This window comes from Mauremys mutica, chromosome 12, assembly GCF_020497125.1.
Source record: "Mauremys mutica isolate MM-2020 ecotype Southern chromosome 12, ASM2049712v1, whole genome shotgun sequence".
NCBI lineage: Eukaryota > Metazoa > Chordata > Testudines > Geoemydidae > Mauremys > Mauremys mutica.
Window position 1 is genome coordinate 15,842,873 of NC_059083.1, and position 20,567 is coordinate 15,863,439.

General features: G+C 47.7%; 1 protein-coding gene across 1 annotated transcript in view; it reads left to right on the top strand.

The window, feature by feature from the left end:
* The first annotated feature begins 2,083 nt into the window (after positions 1-2,083).
* Positions 2,084-20,567, top strand: part of LOC123345757 (zinc finger protein 850-like) — a 46,736-nt gene continuing 28,252 nt past the window's right edge. Inside the window, exons 1-2 of the mRNA XM_044982807.1 lie at positions 2,084-2,191; positions 2,562-3,623. Coding sequence (XP_044838742.1) covers positions 2,573-3,623 — 1,051 coding nt within the window. The 5' untranslated portion in view covers positions 2,084-2,191; positions 2,562-2,572. The remainder of the gene's footprint in view (positions 2,192-2,561; positions 3,624-20,567) is intronic.

The window sequence follows — 20,567 nt, forward strand, 5'->3', positions numbered from 1 at the left end:
CTCAAATAAAAAAAGGCAGCTCAGGGTTAGCTCAGCATTACTTGTGAAAGGTTGTAAAGTCCAGCACTCACAGTCAGGCCGTGTTAATTCCGTCCCCTTACGTGTGGGTGTCAGGATCCAGTCTCTAAGGACAGACTCACACGCTGCACCCTTCATGAACACGGGACCGCATGTCATTCGGGCCTCGTTCTGTGCTTTTAGCCCTCTCGTCTATAACATGTCCCTGTCAGCACGTTGATACTAAGGAAATCTCCCCATCTCGGTGGAATTCCAGGGGACCCACGGTTTGTCTCAGGGACACTAAAGGGGTGAGGTTTTTCTAAATGATTAACTATTCCCCACCAAACTAGGGTGACCAGACAGCAAATGTGAAAAATCGGGACAGGGGTGGGGGATAATAGGAGCCTATACAAGAGAAAGACCCAAAAATCAGGACTGTCCCTATAAAATCCGGACATCTGGTCACCCCACACCAAACCCACTCTTCCCTACCCTCCCTGTTACTCTCTCCTCCCGCTTCCCTCTAACTACCCACTGGTGATGTAAAACCACCTCAGCATTTGCCTTTTCCTGGCTAACTAGCCAGGCGATACTAGTCTTTTCGGAGTTTCCTATCTCATGTATTGAACACTGATATAAAATCGTCTCAAAAGTCACCAATTTTTCTTCTCTAACGATTGGGTAAAAACAGAAGAGCTGCCAAACTGGGGCAGAGCGATGGTCCATTTAGCCCAATATCCTGTCTCTGGCAGTGGCCAGTACCAGAGCTTCAGAGGGCATGAGAACCCACCTCGTCTTCCCCTCCCGGCTTCTGGCAGCCACAGGTTTAGTGTTTTGATTTTTAGAACAGGGGCCATTGGGAGAGGGGAGAAATCCCCCCCCCCCCGTTTCTAAAACAGGGAACAACCTCACCTACGTGAGGCTGGAGAAATTTACGAGACTCCCAGTGCTGCAGCCTGAACTTACTAGCCAGAGGCAGCCAACAATGAGGTACAGGGAGAGATGCCTTGTCCCTCATATCTAGCTCCTAGGAAAGGGGAGGGGTTGTTGGGGTTTCTCTTCCCGGACCCTTTTCGGGGTGGGGGGGGGGAGGGTCTGTCTCCCATATCAGCCGCTGGCTAGTAGGTGTGTGATGTACATGAAGCCCCTACCTTCTTTCATTGGTCCTTCCCCTCTCTCTTTCTCCCCACTCTGAAGCCTCCTGGCTGCTCTGAGCAGGGTAGGGGTGGGATCCTGCTACTCTGTCTCCATCCCCCCCCACCTCCCCGAGTGTCTGTTTTATCAGCCCTCCTCCCCCGTGATTGTGGCTGGGGCAGCAGGTGCTGAGTGGGGGACTCTTGTTGTTCCAGGGGCCGGTGACCTTCGAGGAGGTGGCTGTGTATTTCACCCAGGGGCAGGGGGCTCTGCTGGACCCCGCTCAGAGAGCCCTCTACAGGGACGTCATGCAGGAGAACTACGAGACGGTGACCTCGCTGGGTAAGGGATTCCCGTCCCCTCGGCTATTAGAAGCCGTGGGATCTGTGATGTTCCCATTTCTGGTCTTTCTCAATCAATGAGATTTCAGGGCTATGAGCCCCATGGTCACCAGACCCCCTGGGAGAGAGACGTCCCTCTCCATCCCGCTCCCATGGAACAGGAGACTCAGCAAGATAAAGGAGATGATAATTCGTTCCCATACCCACAGCTTTCAAAGAGGCGGAAGCAGCACGGTGACCTGCCCGTATTAATTCTCACTCACACACAGAATCCCTCTCCCCCTCCCTTCCTGGGACTAGGTCTATCCCTGGGCAGGGTGCCAGGCTCTGCAGGTTGAGAAATAGGCAGGGCATGACAAGCAGAGCTGTGTTTGCACCAGCAAATCCCCCAGGGTGCACAGATCCTGGAAGCTTGTACTGAGAGAGGAGCACATCCCCTGCCATTGACTTGAGGGATCAGTGAGCATGTTCCCATTCACTCAGATTCCGCATCCCCCCAGCCCAGCGCGGGGTCAGATTAAGATCAGGGAATGTTCTTTGTGACAAATCCTCTCCCAGTGCCTGACATGCCCTGATCGCACCTGATTTCACCCCCCAAGCAGGATTCCCCCTTCCCAAACCTGAGCTGATTGCCCGGCTGGAGCGTAGGGAAGAGCCGTGGGTCCCGGATCTCCAGGCCTGCGAGGAAAGGGAGAGCCCGAGAGGCGCCCACACAGGTGAGGAATCAATTAAACGAGCACAAACCACCCGGAGAGTGAAGGAAAAAGCCAGGACTCCCATAAATGTCCTGTGAGCGAGAGCCCTCAGTTCTGCCTCATCTCACCCAGGTCAGGGCAGTAGCCAGCAGGGGCCATGTCCCCTTGGCAGGTGTCACTCACAGCTTCACACCCACCCTGGCTGCCAGCTGGCAGGAGTTCCCTCCCTGACTTTACTTCCCCCTGGCTGTTTGGAAGGGATGTGGGGACAGCATTTAATTTCTCAGTCTTTCTTCTAGTTATTGTGTTGTTAAACCTCTTCTCTATTCTCCTGTTCTTTCTCTCTGGCACTGGGAATGACTCCTGTCTGGATCCTCTCTCTCTGTCCCAGCATGTGATGGGATGGTGTGTGAAAACACGGAGGAGAATCTGCAGCAGGAAGGTCTTGAGCAAGTGGAACCACGTGGGATGTTATTGGAAAGATCTGAAGGGAGTTTTTCCCAGAGGCATGAGCGGCGAAAAGCCTGGGGAAATGGGCACAAGCCAGAGAGGCAGCTGGGAACCCATCCAGGGCAGAAAGTGGGTAAATCCACAGCCCAGCAGAGAATCCCATCAGGAGTGAGAGACAACACATGCGCCGAGTGCGGGAAAAGCTTCAATCGGAGCTCAAACCTTATTTCACATCAGAGACTCCACACTGGAGACAGGCCTTTTAAATGCCTTGAGTGTGGGAGACGTTTTAATCAGCGAGAGCACCTCGTTAGGCATCAGAGGCTCCACACGGGAGAAAAGCCCTATAAATGCCTGGAGTGCGGGAAAAGCTTCATTCAGAGCTCCCAGCTTATTACACACCAAAGAGTCCACACGGGCGAGCGACCCTACAAGTGCCTGGAATGTGGGAAAATGTTTAGTGATGGCTCAGCCTTTATTAACCATCGGAGAATCCACACGGGAGTTAAACCCCACAAATGCCTTGACTGTGGGAAAAGCTTCAATCGGAGCTCAACCCTGGTTAGACACCAGAGAACCCACACGGGAGAGAGACCCTTTATATGCCTGGAGTGCGGGAAAAAGTTTAGTGACAGTTCAGCCCTCGTTGGGCATCAGAGACTCCACACTGGGGATAAACCCTTTAAATGCTCTGACTGTGGGAAAAGTTTCTTTCAACTCTCACGGCTCCTTGCACATCAGAGAATCCACACAGGTGAGAACCCCTATAAATGCCCCGAGTGTGGGAAAAGGTTTAATGACAACTCAAACCTTATTACACACCAGGTTATCCACACCGGAGAGAGACCCTACAAATGCCTGGACTGTGGGAAAAGCTTTGGTCGCAGCTCGCATCTTATTACGCATCACAGAACCCACACTGGAGAGAGACCCTATAAATGCCTGGACTGTGGGAAAAGCTTCAATCAGAGCTCAAACCTAATTACACATCAGAGACTCCATACAAGAAAGAAACCTTGACTGTAGTAGAACTTTCAGTTGGGGCTCTGGTCACATGAGACATCAGCAGATCCATATAAGGGAGACACCTTTGAAATGTCCTTGGAGCGGAAAATGCTTCAAGCAGACTTGCACCATAGTGGACCCACAGAGACTCCATGAAGGATCCGTTTAGTTCCCACACACATTAGCAGCTTTTGGTTCTCAGGGATAGCTGCCTGACACAGGAACATCTTTTCCTATGGAAAAATTTGTAGGTTTGAAAATATTTTCATTCTGAATCTGGACAAAAAGTAAAAAACCCCACAATTTTTTCCACCAAAGGAGTCTCCAAAAAACAAACAAACAAACAAAAATACAGTTTCAGGAGCAAAATGGAATTTTTCAGCTTCCTGGCTGCCCATCTCGTAGGCGCTTGTCAGTGTCCCTTTCTCCTTGCAGTCAGGAAGTTAAATTGAGTCAGTTGCTCACGTAGGGAATGCTCTGTACGCTAGCCAACTTTTTAAATGCCAAATGGCTTTTCAGGTTTAATGACCATCTGAGAACGTATCCAGGGAGTAGGATCTCATGCTTGGTCTACACTACATACTTACTTCGGCATAACTACATCACCCGGGGGTATGAAAAATCCACACCCCAGAAAAAAAATAGGGGGTGCCACCTGCAGATCAGCTCCCTCCTCCCCCCCCCGCCCCCCACTGCCGGTGAGCAGTTGGGGGGTGGAGGGAGAGGAGCAGGGACAGGAAAAGGCAAAACGAGGGGGGGGCATGCTCAGAGGCGGAGACGGGAAGCGGTGGAGTGGGGGTGGGAAGAGGTGGGTGGTGCGGGATCTTAGGGGAAGGGGTGGAGTGGGGCCAGGGTCCGGGCCGGAGTGGGGCTCGAGCACCCCCGGGGAACATAAGAAGATAAGAACGGCCCTGCTGAGTGTCAAGAAACTTTATCTCTGCATCCCGTCCTGAGGTGACATGTACTCAGTCAATATGGGGATAATTGAAATCCCCCATTATTATTATTGGGAAATTAGAAAGTCGGCACCTCTGTACAGCTTCACTCACCAGACGGACGTTGAAGCACACTCTGGTCCCTGGCTCGACTGCAGGCTTCGGCCTGGGCTCCCTGCTGACTCGTCGCAGTGGCTGCACCAACCTTGACCCGGCTTCTCCAAAGGGAGCGGTTGTGGGCAGGACTCTCCCAGTCGTCAGTGGAAATGCTTGAATTTCCTGAGGCCTTGCATGACTTTGTTGCTGTATCGGAGCTTTGGCCTTCCTCTGCGTTGCGGGTGGTTCTGAAGTTGGCCATAGCGCGTACCACTGATTTTGTCGCTTCTTCTGTCATCAGTCAAGATGCTGGGTGGCCACCACATTGGGTCATGTGCCTGGACTAATTTAGCTAAGTGATTGTCTTCCAGACCTTCAGGCTTGTAGGCTCATTGCATTTCTATCTTAACATGTACCGAGAGGCTACACTAGTCATTCGTTCCATAGCTGCTTAGGTGTCTAATTCGGGCTTTGGGTGTGACAGTGATTTTACCAGACGCTTCAAAGTGAGGCGTTGTGATAGTGTGCAGCACAATGCCTCGCTCTTTTTTTGTGTATTCTGCTTGGGGCACAGGACTGGCCCAAGAGGCAGGCTTGGAGATTGGGAGCCAGGAAACCGCCTGCTGCTGTTTGTTCCTGTTGTGTCCTGGGAAACGCTCCCGTGTGTGCGCTCTTTGTAAATAAACAGGACTAAATAATCTGTTTATCCTGCTAATGGAAACAGCCCATGAGCACCCACAATACTGGCTAGCAAAAGGGGCAGCTCTGGTGTCAGAATGCCAAGGGTTGTGCATACCCCATTGCCCCATTCCCCCCCATACCAGGCTCTCCTGTTCTCCTCCTCTGTCCAGGGGCTCTGTGTGCCCCCCATTTCTCCATCCCCCATACCAGGGTTCCCCATTCTGCCCTTTAGGCCAGGGACTCTGTCAGTCTCCACTGTCGCTTGCTGCCCCCATGCCAGGGGGTCTGTGTGTTATTCCTCCCACACACCTGTGTTTCTTTTTTTTTTTTCTCCTCACCCTCCACAGTGCCTTTATTTTCCAACATCGACACTGCTGTGCTCAGCCCTGTAGCACTGAGCCGTGCCAGTCTGGGCCAGTCGTTCTGGGCTCGGAGACTGGCTGCGGTGGGGTTTTTGATTGCAGTGAAGACATACCCTAAATCCTCTTTGTGGATCTAGCCCCATGTCCCACCCCAGAGGCAGCCGCATCTCCGTGCTCGCTCCTCAGTCGCACCCGTGTCCCCTGCACTATCCTTTCCTCCATCCCATCCGGGGAATGACTCAGGGCAATAATTTCCCTCCAAAACAAGACGTTGGTGCAGTTAAAAAAGCGGGGAGGGGGAATCCCCTCAGATCCGAGGTGGGTTTTATATCAGTATTTCAGAAATACAGGGGGAAATGACGAAATCTGAGAGAATTCAATCATGAAGGAAAGGGCAAAATCTGAGGGGATTTTGTGTCCTCCCTGATAATCAGAGAGGAGAATGGGGGGGGGGGTAATCTGTGGGCTGTGTGCAGGTCTGAGGCTGGGGGAAGGGGTCTCAGACCCATGGGCTGTGTGCGCACTTTTGGGACCCCAACGTTTCCCATCATGCTCCCCCTTACCAGTAATGGAATCTGTCCTCATCCCCCCTACCCCCATTCCTGCACTGTTGGCTCCGCGGAGGAGCTTGGGCTGAAGGCGGAGCTGGGGGGAGAACTGGGGACGAGGGTGGACAAGGAATGAGGGCAGGTGGAGCTGGGGCTGGAGCTGGGCTGAGGCCAGGGGCCAGAGGTGGGGCCTGGATCAGGACCGGGGCAGGAGTGGCATCATGGCCAGGGCCAGGAGTGGATCCAGAGGTGGGAGCCGAGCCGGAGCTGGGGCGGGGAGTGGAGCTGGGCTGGAGCCAGGGGCCGAGGGCAGGAGACAAGCTGGAGCAGAGCTGAGGGCAGAGCAGGGCTGGGTGGCGCTCCCTCCCTGCTCCCCTTGGGGGCGGCCCAGGCCCCACCGCGCCCCCTTCGAATGTTCCTCCAGGCACTGGGGAGCACTGCTCTAGCTAGTACCTTGAGGCTCTAGCACCGGGAGTGTGGTCAGCGTACCCAGCCCTGCCCAGGAGGCTTGTTTTCCATTACAGAAATGGGGAAGTCATGCCCCAGAACGGATTGACCACCTTCCAGGAAGTCTGTTGGCTCCTATCCTCCCTCCCTTCCTTCCTCACCCCGCATGTTTCCTGCCCCTCTCTTTCTCTCTTGTACAAAACCGCCAGCAGCTCCCTGGAAATCCCCTACCTGAGCCAACTTCACCACAGCCACTTCTGTCCCTCGGTCAGCAGGAGGCACTAATCGGGTGTGAAAAGCGGTGGTTATTCTTCAGCCTGTTAGGGTGACCGAGAGTGGTGATGGGGAAAGTTTCAGAAGGGGTGAGAGTCCGTTTCACACCCCCGATGCCCCCTGCGGTGTTTTTTTTGGTTTTGTTTTTGCTGCAGACAGATGTCCTACACTTTGCATGAGGGAACATTTTAGGTCACTTTATTACATGGCAGATGCAGCCCCTCCTACCAGGGATCAATCCACAGAGATGCTTTTAAAGCCTCCCACTGACAGAGCGTCCATTGGTCAGGAGCCACGGCCAATCAGAGCTGCGGGGCAGTGCCTGCGGACAGGGCAGCGCTCAGAGCCGCCTGGCCGCGCAGGAGTCAGAGGGGGACATGCCGCTGCTTCTGGAAGCTGCTTGAGGTAAGCACCGCCTGGAGCCTGCACCATTCCCATGCCTCAGCCCTGATCCCCCTCGATCCCAGCCCGGAGCACGCTCCTGTAGCCCAAATCCCTCATCCCCAGCCCTACCCCAGAGCCTGCACCCCCAGCTGGAGCCCTCACCCCCTCCCGCACCCCAACCCCCCAATTTCGTGAGCATTCATGGCTCGCCATACAATTTCCATACCCAGCTGTGCCCCTCGGGCCAAAAAGTTTGCCCGCCCCTGCTGTTGTTCAAGGGGACCCACCGCTTGTCTCAGGAGGCAGAAACGGCGTTAGATTTTTCTAACAACACCCCCAACCGCAACCATACCCCCCCCCTAGGGTGACCAGACAGCAAGTGTGAAAAATCGGGCTGGGTGTGTGTGTGGGGGGGGGGGGGTAATAGGAGCCTATATAGGAAAAAGACCCACAAATCAGGCCTGTTCCTATAAAATCGGGACAGCTGGTCACCCTACTCCCCTCTCCGGGTCACCCGCTCTCCAACCCCCCCCCCCCCCCCGCTAATCCACCCCAGGCCCCGCAGTGCAAAGCTGGGAGCTGCCGCCTGCACCCCAGAGGCAGGTGGCTGCGGAGCAATCGGGGTCTCGCTAGGACCCAGGAGGCGCTGGGGGGGGGAGCGGTGCCGGGAGGTCACACACAGCCCCAGCAGCAGCAGGAAGCGGATTTCACTCGCTCCAGGGTAACTCCCGGGCGCCGCTGTGTCCCCGCCCGGCGCCCCGCCTCGTCCCCTTGCCAGATCCCCCAGCCCCGGCCGCCCGCAGAGGGGAGAGGTTACTGCCGAGGGAGTCTCAGCCCAAGAGGCGCTTCCATCCCAGGTCAGAGACCTCGGCCTGCCCAGGACTTTCCCTAGAGGGAAGACAGATCTTCCGCCCCCCCAAAAAAAGACCTGGGACCCTAGATCCAGGAGGAAGACACCTTCCACCGAGCAGCCCCCGCTCCCAGGAGCTGCTCCCCTTGGAGCGAAGGTAAGAGACTTTCCCACCCCATGCCTGCCAGTGACCCCCGCCCTGCAGCTGATCCTGCTCGCTAAATGCTCTACAGACTTTGGTTAAACAGTCCCAGCCCCCTGAGCCGTTGACTGGGGGGCTGGGGGGGGGTTAATTTGGAAGATCGGCTCCGCTTGCTTTATTTTCTTTTTTTTTTAATGGTTCTTCTTTGTTATGGGTGAATGTTCATCTCCTCGCACGGACTAGGGGAATCTGTGCAAAGGGTGTGTTTGTGTGCTGCAAAAACGCAGGGGCCAGATCCTCAGTTGGTGTAAAATCAGTGTCGCTCCATGAAGTCAACAGTGCTGTGGTCCATTGACACCAGCTGGGGATCTGGCCCCGTTTATCCCGGGGGAGCTGTGATCCATTGACACCAGCTGGGGATCTGGCCCCGTTTATCCCGGGGGAGCTGTGATCCACTGACACCAGCTGGGGATCTGGCCCAATTTATCCCGGGGGAGCTGTGATCCACTGACACCAGCTGGGGATCTGGCCCCGATTATCCTGGGGGAGCTGTGATCCATTGACACCAGCTGGGGATCTGGCCCCGTTTATACGGGGGAGCTGTGATCTATCGACACCAGCTGGGGATCTGGCCCCGTTTATCCCGGGGGAGCTGTGATCCACTGACACCAGCTGGGGATCTGGCCCCGTTTATCCCGGGGGAGCTGTGATCCACTGACACCAGCTGGGGATCTGGCACCGTTTATTCCAGTGGAGCTGTGATCCACTGACATAGGCAGGGTCTGATCAGAAACAGTCAAATAAAAAAGAGTCCCATTCAATTACATCGTGTAATGGCAGACAGCTAGAAGGAGACAAGTTTTTAAAGTGCTTATATACCAATACTAGAAGTCTAAATAATAAAATGGGTGAACTAGAGCGCCTCATATTAAATCAGGATGTTGATATAATGGGCATCACAGAAACTGGGTGCAAGAGGATAATCAATGGGATACAGCAATACCAGGGTACAAAATATATTGGAAGGACAGAACAGGTCGTGCTGGTGGGGGAGTGGCACTAGATGCGAAAGAAAGTGTAGAATCAAATGAAGTAAAAATCATAAATGAATCCAACTGTACCATAGAATCTCTATGGATGGAAATTCCATGCTCTAACAATAACAATATAGCGGTAGGGATATATTACCGACCACCTGACCAGGATGATGATAGTGACTGTGAAATGCTCAGGGAGATTAGAGAGGCTATTAATATAAAAACTCAATAATAATAATGGGGGATTTCAATTATCCCCATATTGACTGGGTACATGTCCCCTCAGGACGGGATGCAGAGATATAGTTTCTTGACACCTTAAACGACTGCTTCTTGGAGCAGCTGGTCCTGGATCCCACCAGAGGAGAGGCAATTCTTGATGTAGTCCTAAGTGGAGCACAGGATCTGGTCCAAGAGGTGAATATAGCTGGACCGCTTCGTAATAGTGACCATAGTATAGTTACATTTCATATCCCTGTGGCTGGAAAAACACCACAGTGGCCCAACACTGTAGCATTTCATTTCAGAAAGGGGAACTACACAAAAACGAGGAGGTTAGTTAAACAGAAATTAAAGGGTACAGTGCCAAAAGTGAAATCTCTGCAAGCTGCGTGGAAACTTTTTAAAGACACCACAATAGAGGCTCAACATAAATGCATACCCCAAATTAAAAACATAGTAAGAGAACCGAAAAAGAGCCACCGTGGCTAAACAACAAAGTAAAAGAAGCAGTGAGAGGCAAAAAGGCATCCTTTAAAAAGTAGAAGTTAAATCCTAGTGAGGAAAATAGAAGGAGCATAAACACTGGCAAAAGAAGTGTAAAAATACTTTTAGGAAGGCCAAAAAAGAACTCGAGGAACAGTTAGCCAAAGACTCAAAAAGTAATAGCAAATTTTTTTAAAGTCCATTAAAAGCAGGAGGCCTGCAAAACAGCCAGTGGGGCCACTGGATGATGAAGGTGCTAAAGGAGCACTCGAGGACGGTAAGGCCATTGCGGAGAAACTAAACAAAATCTTTGCAGCTGAGGATGTGAGGGAGATTCCCAAACCTGAGCCATTCTTTTTAGGTGACAGATCTGAGGAACTGTCCCAGATTGAGGTATCATTAGAGGAGGTTTTGGAACAAATTGATAAATTAAACAGCAATAAGTCACCAGGACCAGATGGGATTCACCCAAGAGTTCTGAAGGAACTCAAATGTGAAATTGCAGAACTACTAACTGTGGTCTCTAACCTATCATTTAAATCAGCTTCTGTACCAGGTGACTGGAGGATAGCTAATGTGACGCCAATTTTTAAAACGGGCTCCGGAGATGATCCCAGCAAGTACAGGCCTGTAAACCTGACTTCAGTACAGGGCAAACTGGTTGAAACTATAATAAAGAACAATATTGTCAGACATATAGATGAGTCAACATGGTTTAGTAAAGGGAAATCATGCCTCACCAATCTACTAGAATTCTTTGAAGGGGTCAATAAGCATGTGGGCCAAGGGGATCCAGTGGATATAGTGTACTTAGATTTTCAGAACGACTTTGTAAGGTCCCTCACCAAAGGCTCTTATGCAAAGTAAGCTGCCATGGGATAAGAGGGAAGGTGCTTTCATGGATTGGTAATTGGTTAAAAGAGGAAACAAAGGGTAGGTATAAATGGTCAGTTTTCAGAATGGAGAGAGGTAAATAGTGGTATCCCCCAGGGGTCTGTTCTGGGACCAGTCCTATTCAACATATTTATACATGATCTGGAAAAAGGGGTAAACAGGGAGGTGGCAAAATTTGCAGATGATACAAAATTACTAAAGATAGTTAAGACCCAGGCAGATTGCAAAGAGCTACAGAAGGATCTCTCAAAACTGGGTGACTGGGCAACAAAATGGCAGATGAAAGTTAATGTTGATAAATGTAAAGTAATGCACATTGGAAAGAATAATCCCAACTATACATATAAAATGTTGGGGTCTAAATGAGCTGTTCCCACTCAAGAAAGAGATCTTGGAATCGTGGATAGTTCTCTGAAAATATCCACTCAATGTCTAGCGGCAGTCAAAAAAGCGAACAGAATGCTGGGAATAATTAAGAAAGGGTTGGATAATAGGACAGAAAATATCATGTTGCCTCTATATAAATCCATGGTACACCCACATCTGGAATACTGTGTGTAGATGTGGTCGCCCCATCTCAAAAAAGATATATTGGAATTGGAAAAGGTTCAGAAAAGGGCAACAAAAATTATTAGGGGTATTGAACGGCTTCCGTGTGAGGAGAGATTAATAAGGCTGGGACTTTTTAGCTTGGAAAAGAGACGGCTAAGGGGATATATGATTGAGGTCTATAAAATCATGACTGGCATTGAGAAAATAGATAAGGAAGTGTTGTTTACTACGTCTCATAACACAAAAACTAGGGGTCACCAAATGAAATGAATAGGCATCAAGTTTAAAACAAATAAAAGGAAGTATTTCTTCCCAGTCAACCTGTGGAACTGCTTGCCAGAGGATATTGGGAAAGCCAAGACCATAACAGGATTCAAAAAAGAACTAGATAAGTTCATGGAGGATAGGTCTATCAATGGTTATTAGCCAGGATGGGCAGGGATGGTGTCCCTAGCCTCTGTTTGCCAAAAGCTGGGAATGAGCAACATGGGATGGATCACTGGATGATTCCCTGTTCTGTTCATTCCCTCTGGGGCACCTGGCACTGGCCACTGTCGGAAGACAGGAGACTGGGCTAGATGGACCTTTTTGTCTCACCTAGTAGGGTCGTTCTTTTGACACCAGCTGGGGATCTGGCCCCGTTTATGCTGGTGGAGTTTTGATCCATTGACACCAGCTGAGGATCTGGCTTGAACAATTTGTAGTAACATACAGTACTTTTTTGGGTAACTGTTTGTACGAACTGGCTTTGAGTTCCTTCAGAAACAGCAAATGCCAGACAAAGTGGAATACAAACAAACTGTAGAGGGAAAATGCCTGTTAGATCAAGATTTAAAAAAAAAAAAGGAAAGAAAGAAAAGAAAAGAAAAAAGAATTAAGACTTTGTCTACGCTCATATTTTAGGGGGAGATTTTCAAAGACGCAAATGGCCAATTTTGAGTCATAAAACCACCATTGAAATAAATACACAAATCAATGGAATGAATCTACGTTGGCAGTGGATCACCACTGAGACAATCAGAAGAGCAGATAAGACAGATTTGCAAGGGATCCATGAGGCTCTGTGCAGGCGGGTGACACCTGCGGAAACAAACGAGGAATTCTTTTCACACCAAAGACATGAACAAGAATTCCAGAATAAGTTAGGGGAGGTGGATGTGCAAACCCCTTCACCGAATCCAGCCTCCTTCGGCAGCTTGAGTCCTCATTTCAGATAGAGAAGAGCTGCTGTATCTAGGCGGTGGGCCGCATTGTGACTTCAACACCACAGCCATGGGGGCCGGGGCTGAGAGGTGCTCCCTAACGAGGAAGAAAAGCCCATCCACCACCCTCACCCCACTTCGCCTGTTTGTGGTAACTTTCATCCCCTTCTGCAACCCCTCCTATTCTAGGGTTTTTCCCCTCCGCCTATCTCAACCCTCTCCCCCTATCTCAACCCCAGCTCCTGCACCATGTAGTGTCTATCTGTTTTATGACCCCCGGGTCAAATTCTGCCCATCGCTCCCCTGCGAGCCAGCCGCTCTGTTCCTCTTTAAAGCAGTGAGCAGATGCACCTTCAGCACATGTTACTGCGCGCATTCAGATCGCTGGAGCATGTTCCATAACTGCAAAGTAGCCAGTTCTGGTTGGAAACCGTTTATGGCGTGGCGTTAACTCTAGTTTTACAAACTGTTTGCTGGTGCTACCAGGAGCAGTTGCTGACACTTAGCTATTCTTTTCAGTTGCCCCGTCATAGTTTTCTAGCCCTCGCCTTTCCCCATCCGCTGATTCTTAAGCGGAGAATGTCACCCGTGGGTTTACTCATCAGTAATACAATAAGAGTTTGTTAGCCAATTTCTGTCTCTATGGATAGAAATTCCATGCTTGAATAAGAAGACTATAGCAGCAGGACTATACTACCAACCACCAGCCCAGGATGGTGATGGTGATTGTGAAATGCTCACAGAGATTAGTGAGGCTACAAAAATAGAAGACTCACTAATAATGGGGGATTTTAACTATCCCTGTACTGACTGGGTACGTGTCATCTCTGAACGGAGATAAAATTTCCAGACTCCATTAACGACGGCTTTTTGGGAGTGCCTAGTCCTAGAACCCACAAGAGGAGAGGCAATTCTTCATTTAGTCCTAAGTGGTGCAGAGGATCTGGTCCAAGAGGTGAATCTAGCTGAACTGCTTGGCAACAGCGACCGTAATGTAATTAAATTTAAACATCCTTGGGAGGGAAATACCAAAGAAGCCCACCACAGTAGCATTTAACTTAAAAAAAGAGGAACTGCCCAAAAATGAGGAAGCTAGCTAAACGGAAAATAAAAGGAACAGTCACAAGAGTGAATTGCCTGCATGCTGTATGGAAACTTTTTAAAACCACGATAACAGAGGCTCAAATTGAATGTATGCCCAAATTTAATTAAAAAAACAGTAAGAGGACCCCCAAAAAAAAAAGCCACCGCGGCTAAACAACAAAAAAGAGACATAAAATTGGAAGAGACTTTAAAAATTGGAAGTCAAATCTGACTGAGGAAAACAGAAAGGAACATTAATTGTGGCAGGTCAGATGTAAAAGTTTATTTAGGCAGGCCGAAAAATATTTGAAGAGCCACTAGCAAAAGACACAAAAAGCTTTTTGAGTCCATCAGAAGCAGGAAGCCTGCCAAACAGTCAGTGGGGCCACAGGGCGATGGAGGTGCTAAAGGAGGACCAGGCTGTGGGGAGAAGCTAAATAAATTCTTTGCATCGGCCTTCATGACTGAGAGGATGTGAGGGAGATTCCCAAACCTGAGCCATTCTTTTTAGGTGACCAATCTGAGGAACTGACCCAGACTGCGGTGTCATTAGAGGAGGTTTGGGAACAAATTGATAAACTAAACAGTAATAAGTCACCAGGACGAGATGGGGTTCACCCAAGAGTTCTGAAGGAACTCAAATGTGAAATTGCAGAACTACTTACTGTGGTCTGTAACCTATCATTTAAATCAGCTTCTGTACCAGATGACTGGAGGATAGCTAATATAACACCGATTTATTTAAAATGGTGCCAGAGGCGATCCTGGCAGTTACAGGCCGGTAAGCCTAACTTCAGTACCGGACAAATTGGTTGAAACTATAGTAAAGAACAGAATTATCAGACACATAGATGAACATGGTTAGTTGGGAAGGAGTCAACATGGTTTTTGTAAACAGAAATCATGTCTCACCAATCTATTAGAATTCTCTGAGGGGGACAACAAGCATGTGGACAAGGGTGACCCAGTGGATAGAGTACTTGGATTTTCAGAAAGCCTTTTCAAGGTGCCTCACCAAAGGCTCTTAAGCAAAGTAAGCTGTCAAGGGATAAGAGGGAAGGTCCTCTCATGGATCAGTAACTGGTTAAAGATGGGAAACAAAGGGTAGGAATAAATGGTCAGTTTTCAGAATGGAGAGCGGTAAGTAGTGGTGTCCCCCAGGGATCTGTACTAGGATCAGTCCTAGTCAACATATTCATAAATGATCTAGAAAAAGAGGTAAACTGTGAGGTGGCAGTTTGAAGATGATCCAGAATTACTCAAGATCGTTAACTCCAAGGCTGGTTACAAAGTGTTACAAAGGGATCTCTCAGAACTGGCTGACTGGGCAACAAAATGGCAGATGAAATTCAGTGTTGAGTAATGCAAAGTAATGCACGTTGGAAACATAATCCCGGCTGTACTTACAAAATGATGGGGTCTAAATGAGATGTTACCACTCAAGAGAGAGATCTTGGAGTCATTGTGGTTAGTTCTCTGGAAACATCTGCTCAATGTGCAGCGTCAGTCAAAAAAGCAAACGGAATGTTAGGAACCATTAGAAAATGAATAGGTAAGAAGACCGAAAATATCCTATTGCCTCTATATAAATCCAGAGTTTTACGACGGTGTGCGGTTCTGGTCACCCCATCTCAAAAAAGATCTGTTAGAATTGGAAAGGGTACAGAGAAGCGCAACAAAAGCAATTAAGGGATGGAACAGCTTCCTTATGAGGAGAGATTAAAAAGACGGTGACTGCTCAGCTTGGAAAAAGAGACAGCTAAAGGGGGGATATGATGGAAATCTATAAAATCATGGCTGGTGTGGAAAAAGTGAATAAGGAAGTGTTAGTTACCCCTTCACAAACACAAGAATCAGGGTCACCCAATGAAATTAATAGGCAGCAGGTTTAAATCAAACAAAAGGAAGTATTTCTTAATGATTCCCAACATTCTGTTCACTTTTTTGACTGCTGCTACACGTTGATGGATGTTTTCCGAGAACTATCCACAATGACTCCAAGATCTCTTTCTTTCTGTGCTGTTGAGGAGGATGAAAGTCCCAGGGAAGAAGAGCATCCAACTAGAGCAGAAGGAAAAATCCCGTAGTTGGGACCCTCCTTCCAGATGATGTTTTGGTATCCTCTCGCACTGAGGATACCTCTCCAGGGGAGGGAAGTCCAGCTATTAGGAAGACATAGCTATTAGTAATGGGCCATTTGCTCATTAGAAACATAGATAGCTGGGATTGCGATGACCAGAAGAACCGCATGGTGATTTGCCTGCCTGGTGCAAAGGTTGCAGATCTCTTGAGACATCTAGATAGACTTATGTGTAGTGCTGGGGAGGAGCCTGTGGTCGTGGTACGTGTAGGTACCAATGACATAGGGAAGGATAGGAGAGACATCCTGGAGGCCAAACTTACACTGCTGGGTAAGAGATGGAAGTCCAGGACCTCCATGGTAGCATTCGCTGAGATTCTCCCAGTTCCACATGTAGGGCCAGTTAGACAGGCAGAACTGCAGAGTCTCAATGCGTGGATGAGACGATGGTGTAGGGAGGAGGAGTTTAGATTTATTAGGAACTGGGGAAACTTTTGGGAAAGGGGGAGCCTATACAGGAAGGATGGGCTCCACCTAAACCAAAATGGAACCAGATTGTTGACACTTAACATTAAAAAGGTCGTAGAACAGTTTTTAAACTAAGGGCTGGGGGAAAGCTGACAGGTGCGGAGGAACACGTGGTTCGGACATCCCTTAGGGGAGGATCTATTAATAGAGAATCTCTATGTCCTAGTGAGGACAAGAGGATGGAAAATGATAAAATATAGGCAGGGTCTGATCAGAAACGATCAAATAAAAAAAGAGTCCCATTCAATTACATTGTGTAATGGCAGACAACTAAAAGGAGACAAGTTTTTAAAGTGCCTATATACCAATGCTAGAAGTCTAAATAATAAAATGGGTGGACTAGAGCGCCTTGTATTAAATGAGGATATTGATATAACAGGATCACAGAAACTTGGTGAAATGAGGATAATCAATGGGATACAGTAATACCAGGGTACAAAATATATTGGAAGGATAGAACAGGTCGTGCTGGTGTGGGAGTGGCACTATATGTGAAAGAAAGCGTAGAATCAAATGAAGTAAAAGTCTTAAATGAATCAAATTGTACCATAGAATCTCTATGGATAGAAATTCCATGCTCTAACAATAACAATATAGTAATAGGGATATATTACTGACCACCTGACCAGGATGGTGATAGTGACTGTGAAATGCTCTGAGAGATTAGAGAGGCTATTAATATAACAATTAATTAATATAAAAAACTCAATAATAATAATGGGGGATTTCAATTTTCCCCATATTGACTGGGTACATGTCCCCTCAGGACGGGATGCAGAGAGATAGTTTCTTGACACCTTAAACGACTGCTTCTTGGAGCAGCTGGTCCTGGAACCCACCAGAGGAGAGGCAATTCTTGATTTAGTCCTAAGTGGAGCACAGGATCTGGTCCAAGAGGTGAATATAACTGGACTGCTTGGTAATAGTGACCATAATATAATTAAATTCAATATCCCTGTGGCAGGAAAAACACCACAGCAGCCCAACACTGTAGCATTTAATTTCAGAAAGGGGAACTACACAAAAATGAGAAGGTTAGTTAAACAGAAATTGAAGGGTACAGTGCCAAAAGTGAAATCTCTGCAAGCTGCGTGGAAACTTTTTAAAGACACCATAATAGAGGTTCAACGTAAATGTATACCCCACATTAAAAACATAGTAAGAGAACCGAAAAAGAGCCATCGTGGCTAAACAACAAAGTAAAAGAAGCAGTGAGAGGCAAAAAGGCATCCTTTAGAAAGTAGAAGTTAAATCCTAGTGAGGAAAATAGAAAGGAGCATAAACACTGGCAAATGAAGTGTAAAAACAGAATTAGGAAGGCCAAAAAAGGATTTGAGGAACAGTTAGCCAAAGACTCAACAAGTAATAGCAATTTTTTTTTTAAGTACATCAGAAGCAGGCAGCCTGCTAAACTACCAGTGGGGCCACTAGACGATCGAGGTGCTAACGGAGCACTCAAGGACAATAACGCCATTGCGGAGAAACTAAATGAATCCTTTGCATCGGTCTTCATGGCTGAGCATGTGAGGGAGATTCCCAAACTTGAGCCATTCTTTTTAGGTGACAGATCTGAGGAACTGTCCCAGATTGATGTATCATTAGAGGAGGTTTTGCAACAAATTGATAAATTAAACAGCAATAAGTCACCAGGACCAGATGGGATTCACCCAAAAGTTCTGAAGGAACTAAAATATGAAATTGCAGAACTACTAACTGTAGTCTGGTTTCAGAGTGGCAGCCATGTTAGTCCGTATCAGCAAAAACAACGAGGAGTCCTTGTGGCACCGTAGAGACTAACACATTTATCTGGGCATAAGCTTTCATGGGCTAGAACCCACTTCATCAGGTGCATGGAGTGGAAAATACAGTAGCAGGTATAAATTCACAGCACATGAAAAGATGGGAGTTGCCTTACCAAGTAGGGGGTCAGTCTAACGAGACAATCCAATTAACAGTAGGATAATAAGGGAGGAAAAATCCCTTTTGTGGTGGTAATGAGAGTGGCCCGTTTCAAGCAGTTGACAAGAAGGTGTGAGTAACAGTAGGGTGAAATTAGTATGGGGAAAATTAGGTTTTGTAATGACTCAGCCACTCCCTGTCTTTATTCAGGCCTAATTTGATGGTGTCCAGTTTGCAAATTAATTCCAGTTCTGCAGTTTCACGTTGGAGTCTGTTTCTGAAGTTTTTTGTTGAAGAATTGCCACTTTTAGGTCTGTTATTGTGTCCAGGGAGATTGAAGTGCTCGCCTACTGGTTTTTGAATGTTATAATTCCTGATGTCAGATTTGTGTCCATTTATTCTTTTGTGTAGAGACTGTCCAGTTTGGCCAATGTACATGGGAGAGGGGCATTGCTGGCACATCTTTTCATGTGCTATGTATTTATACCTGCTACTGTATTTTCCACTCCATACATCTGATGAAGTGGGTTCTAGCCCACGAAAGCTTATGCCCAAATAAACTTGTTAGTCTCTAAGGTGCCACAAGGACTCCTCACTGTTTTGATTGTAGTCTATAACCTATCATTTAAATCAGCTTCTGTAATGGGTGACTAGAGGATAGCTAATGTGAGCCAATTTTTAAAAACGGCTCCACAGGCGATCCCGGCTAAGGGGAGATATGATTGAGGTCTATAAAATCATGAGGTCTATAAAATCTGTTGTAGAGAAAGTAGATAAGGAAGTGTTGTTTACTACTTCTCATAACCCAAGAACTAGGGGGTCACTAAATGAAATTAATAGGCAGCAGGTTTAAAACAAACAAAAGGAAGTATTTCTTCACACAACGCACAGTAAACCTGTGCAACTGCTTGCCAGATGGTGTTGTGAAGGCCAAGACCATAACAGAGTTCAAAAAAGAACTAGATAATTTCATGGAGGGTAGGTCCATCAATGGCTATTAGCCAGGATGGGCAGGGATGGTGTCCCTAACCTCTGATTGCCAGAAGCTGGGAATGGGCGACAGGGGATGGATCACTTGATGATCCCCTGTTCTGTTCATTCCCTTTGGGATACCTGGCACTGGCCACTGTCCGAAGACAGGCTACTGAGCTAGATGGACCTTTGGTCTGACCCAGTAGGGCCATTCTTATGTTGTTAATATCGTGACGCACCAAAAAAATAACCTGTGAGACCCCCTGCAACTTCCTCATGGGTCAGGACCCTCAATTTAAGAAAGGCTGGTCTCCCCTGTGAAATCTGTATAGTAAAGGGTAAAAACACACAGAAGACCAGATTTCATGGTACAGAAGTTGATTTAAATGATAGGTTACAGACTACAGTTAGTAGTTCTGCAATTTCACATTTGAGTTCCTTCAGAACTCTTGGGTGAATCCCATCTGGTCCTGGTGACTTATTGCTGTTTAATTTATCAGTTTGTTTCAAAACCTTCTCTAATGACACCTCAATCTGGGACAGTTCCTCAGATCTGTCATCTAAAAAGAATGGCCCAGGTTTGGGAATCTCCCCTCACATTCTCAGCCGTGAAGACCAATGCAAATAATTCATTTAGTTTCTCCATCGTCCAGTGGCCCCACTTGTTGTTTAACAGGCTTCCTGCTTCTCAAATATTTTTTTTTTAAATTGCTATTACTTTCAGTCTTTGTCTAACTGTTCCTCAAATCCTTTTTTGGCCTTCCTTATTGTATTTTTACACTTCATTTGCCAGTGTTTATGCTCCTTTCCATTTTCCTTACTAGATTTAACTTCCACTTTTTAAAGGATGCCTTTTTGCCTCTCCCTGCTTCTTTTACTTTGTTGTTTAGCCACGGTGGCTCTTTTTCGGTTCTCTTCCTATGTTTTTAATGTGGGGTATGCATTTACGTTGAGCCTCTATTATGGTGTCTTTAAAAAGTTTCTACGCAGCTTGCAGAGATTTCACTTTTGGCGCTGTACCCTTCAATTTCTGTTTAACTAACCTCCTCGTTTTTATGTAGTTCCCCTTTCTGAAATGAAATGCTACAGTGTTGGGCTGCTGTGGTGTTTTTCCTGCAACAGGGATATTAAATGTAACTATATTATGGTCACTATTACCAAGCGGTCCAGCTATATTCACCTCTTGGACCAGATCCTGTGCTCCACTTAGGACTACATCAAGAATTGCCTCTCCTCTGGCAGGTTCCAGGACCAGCTGCTCCAAGAAGCAGT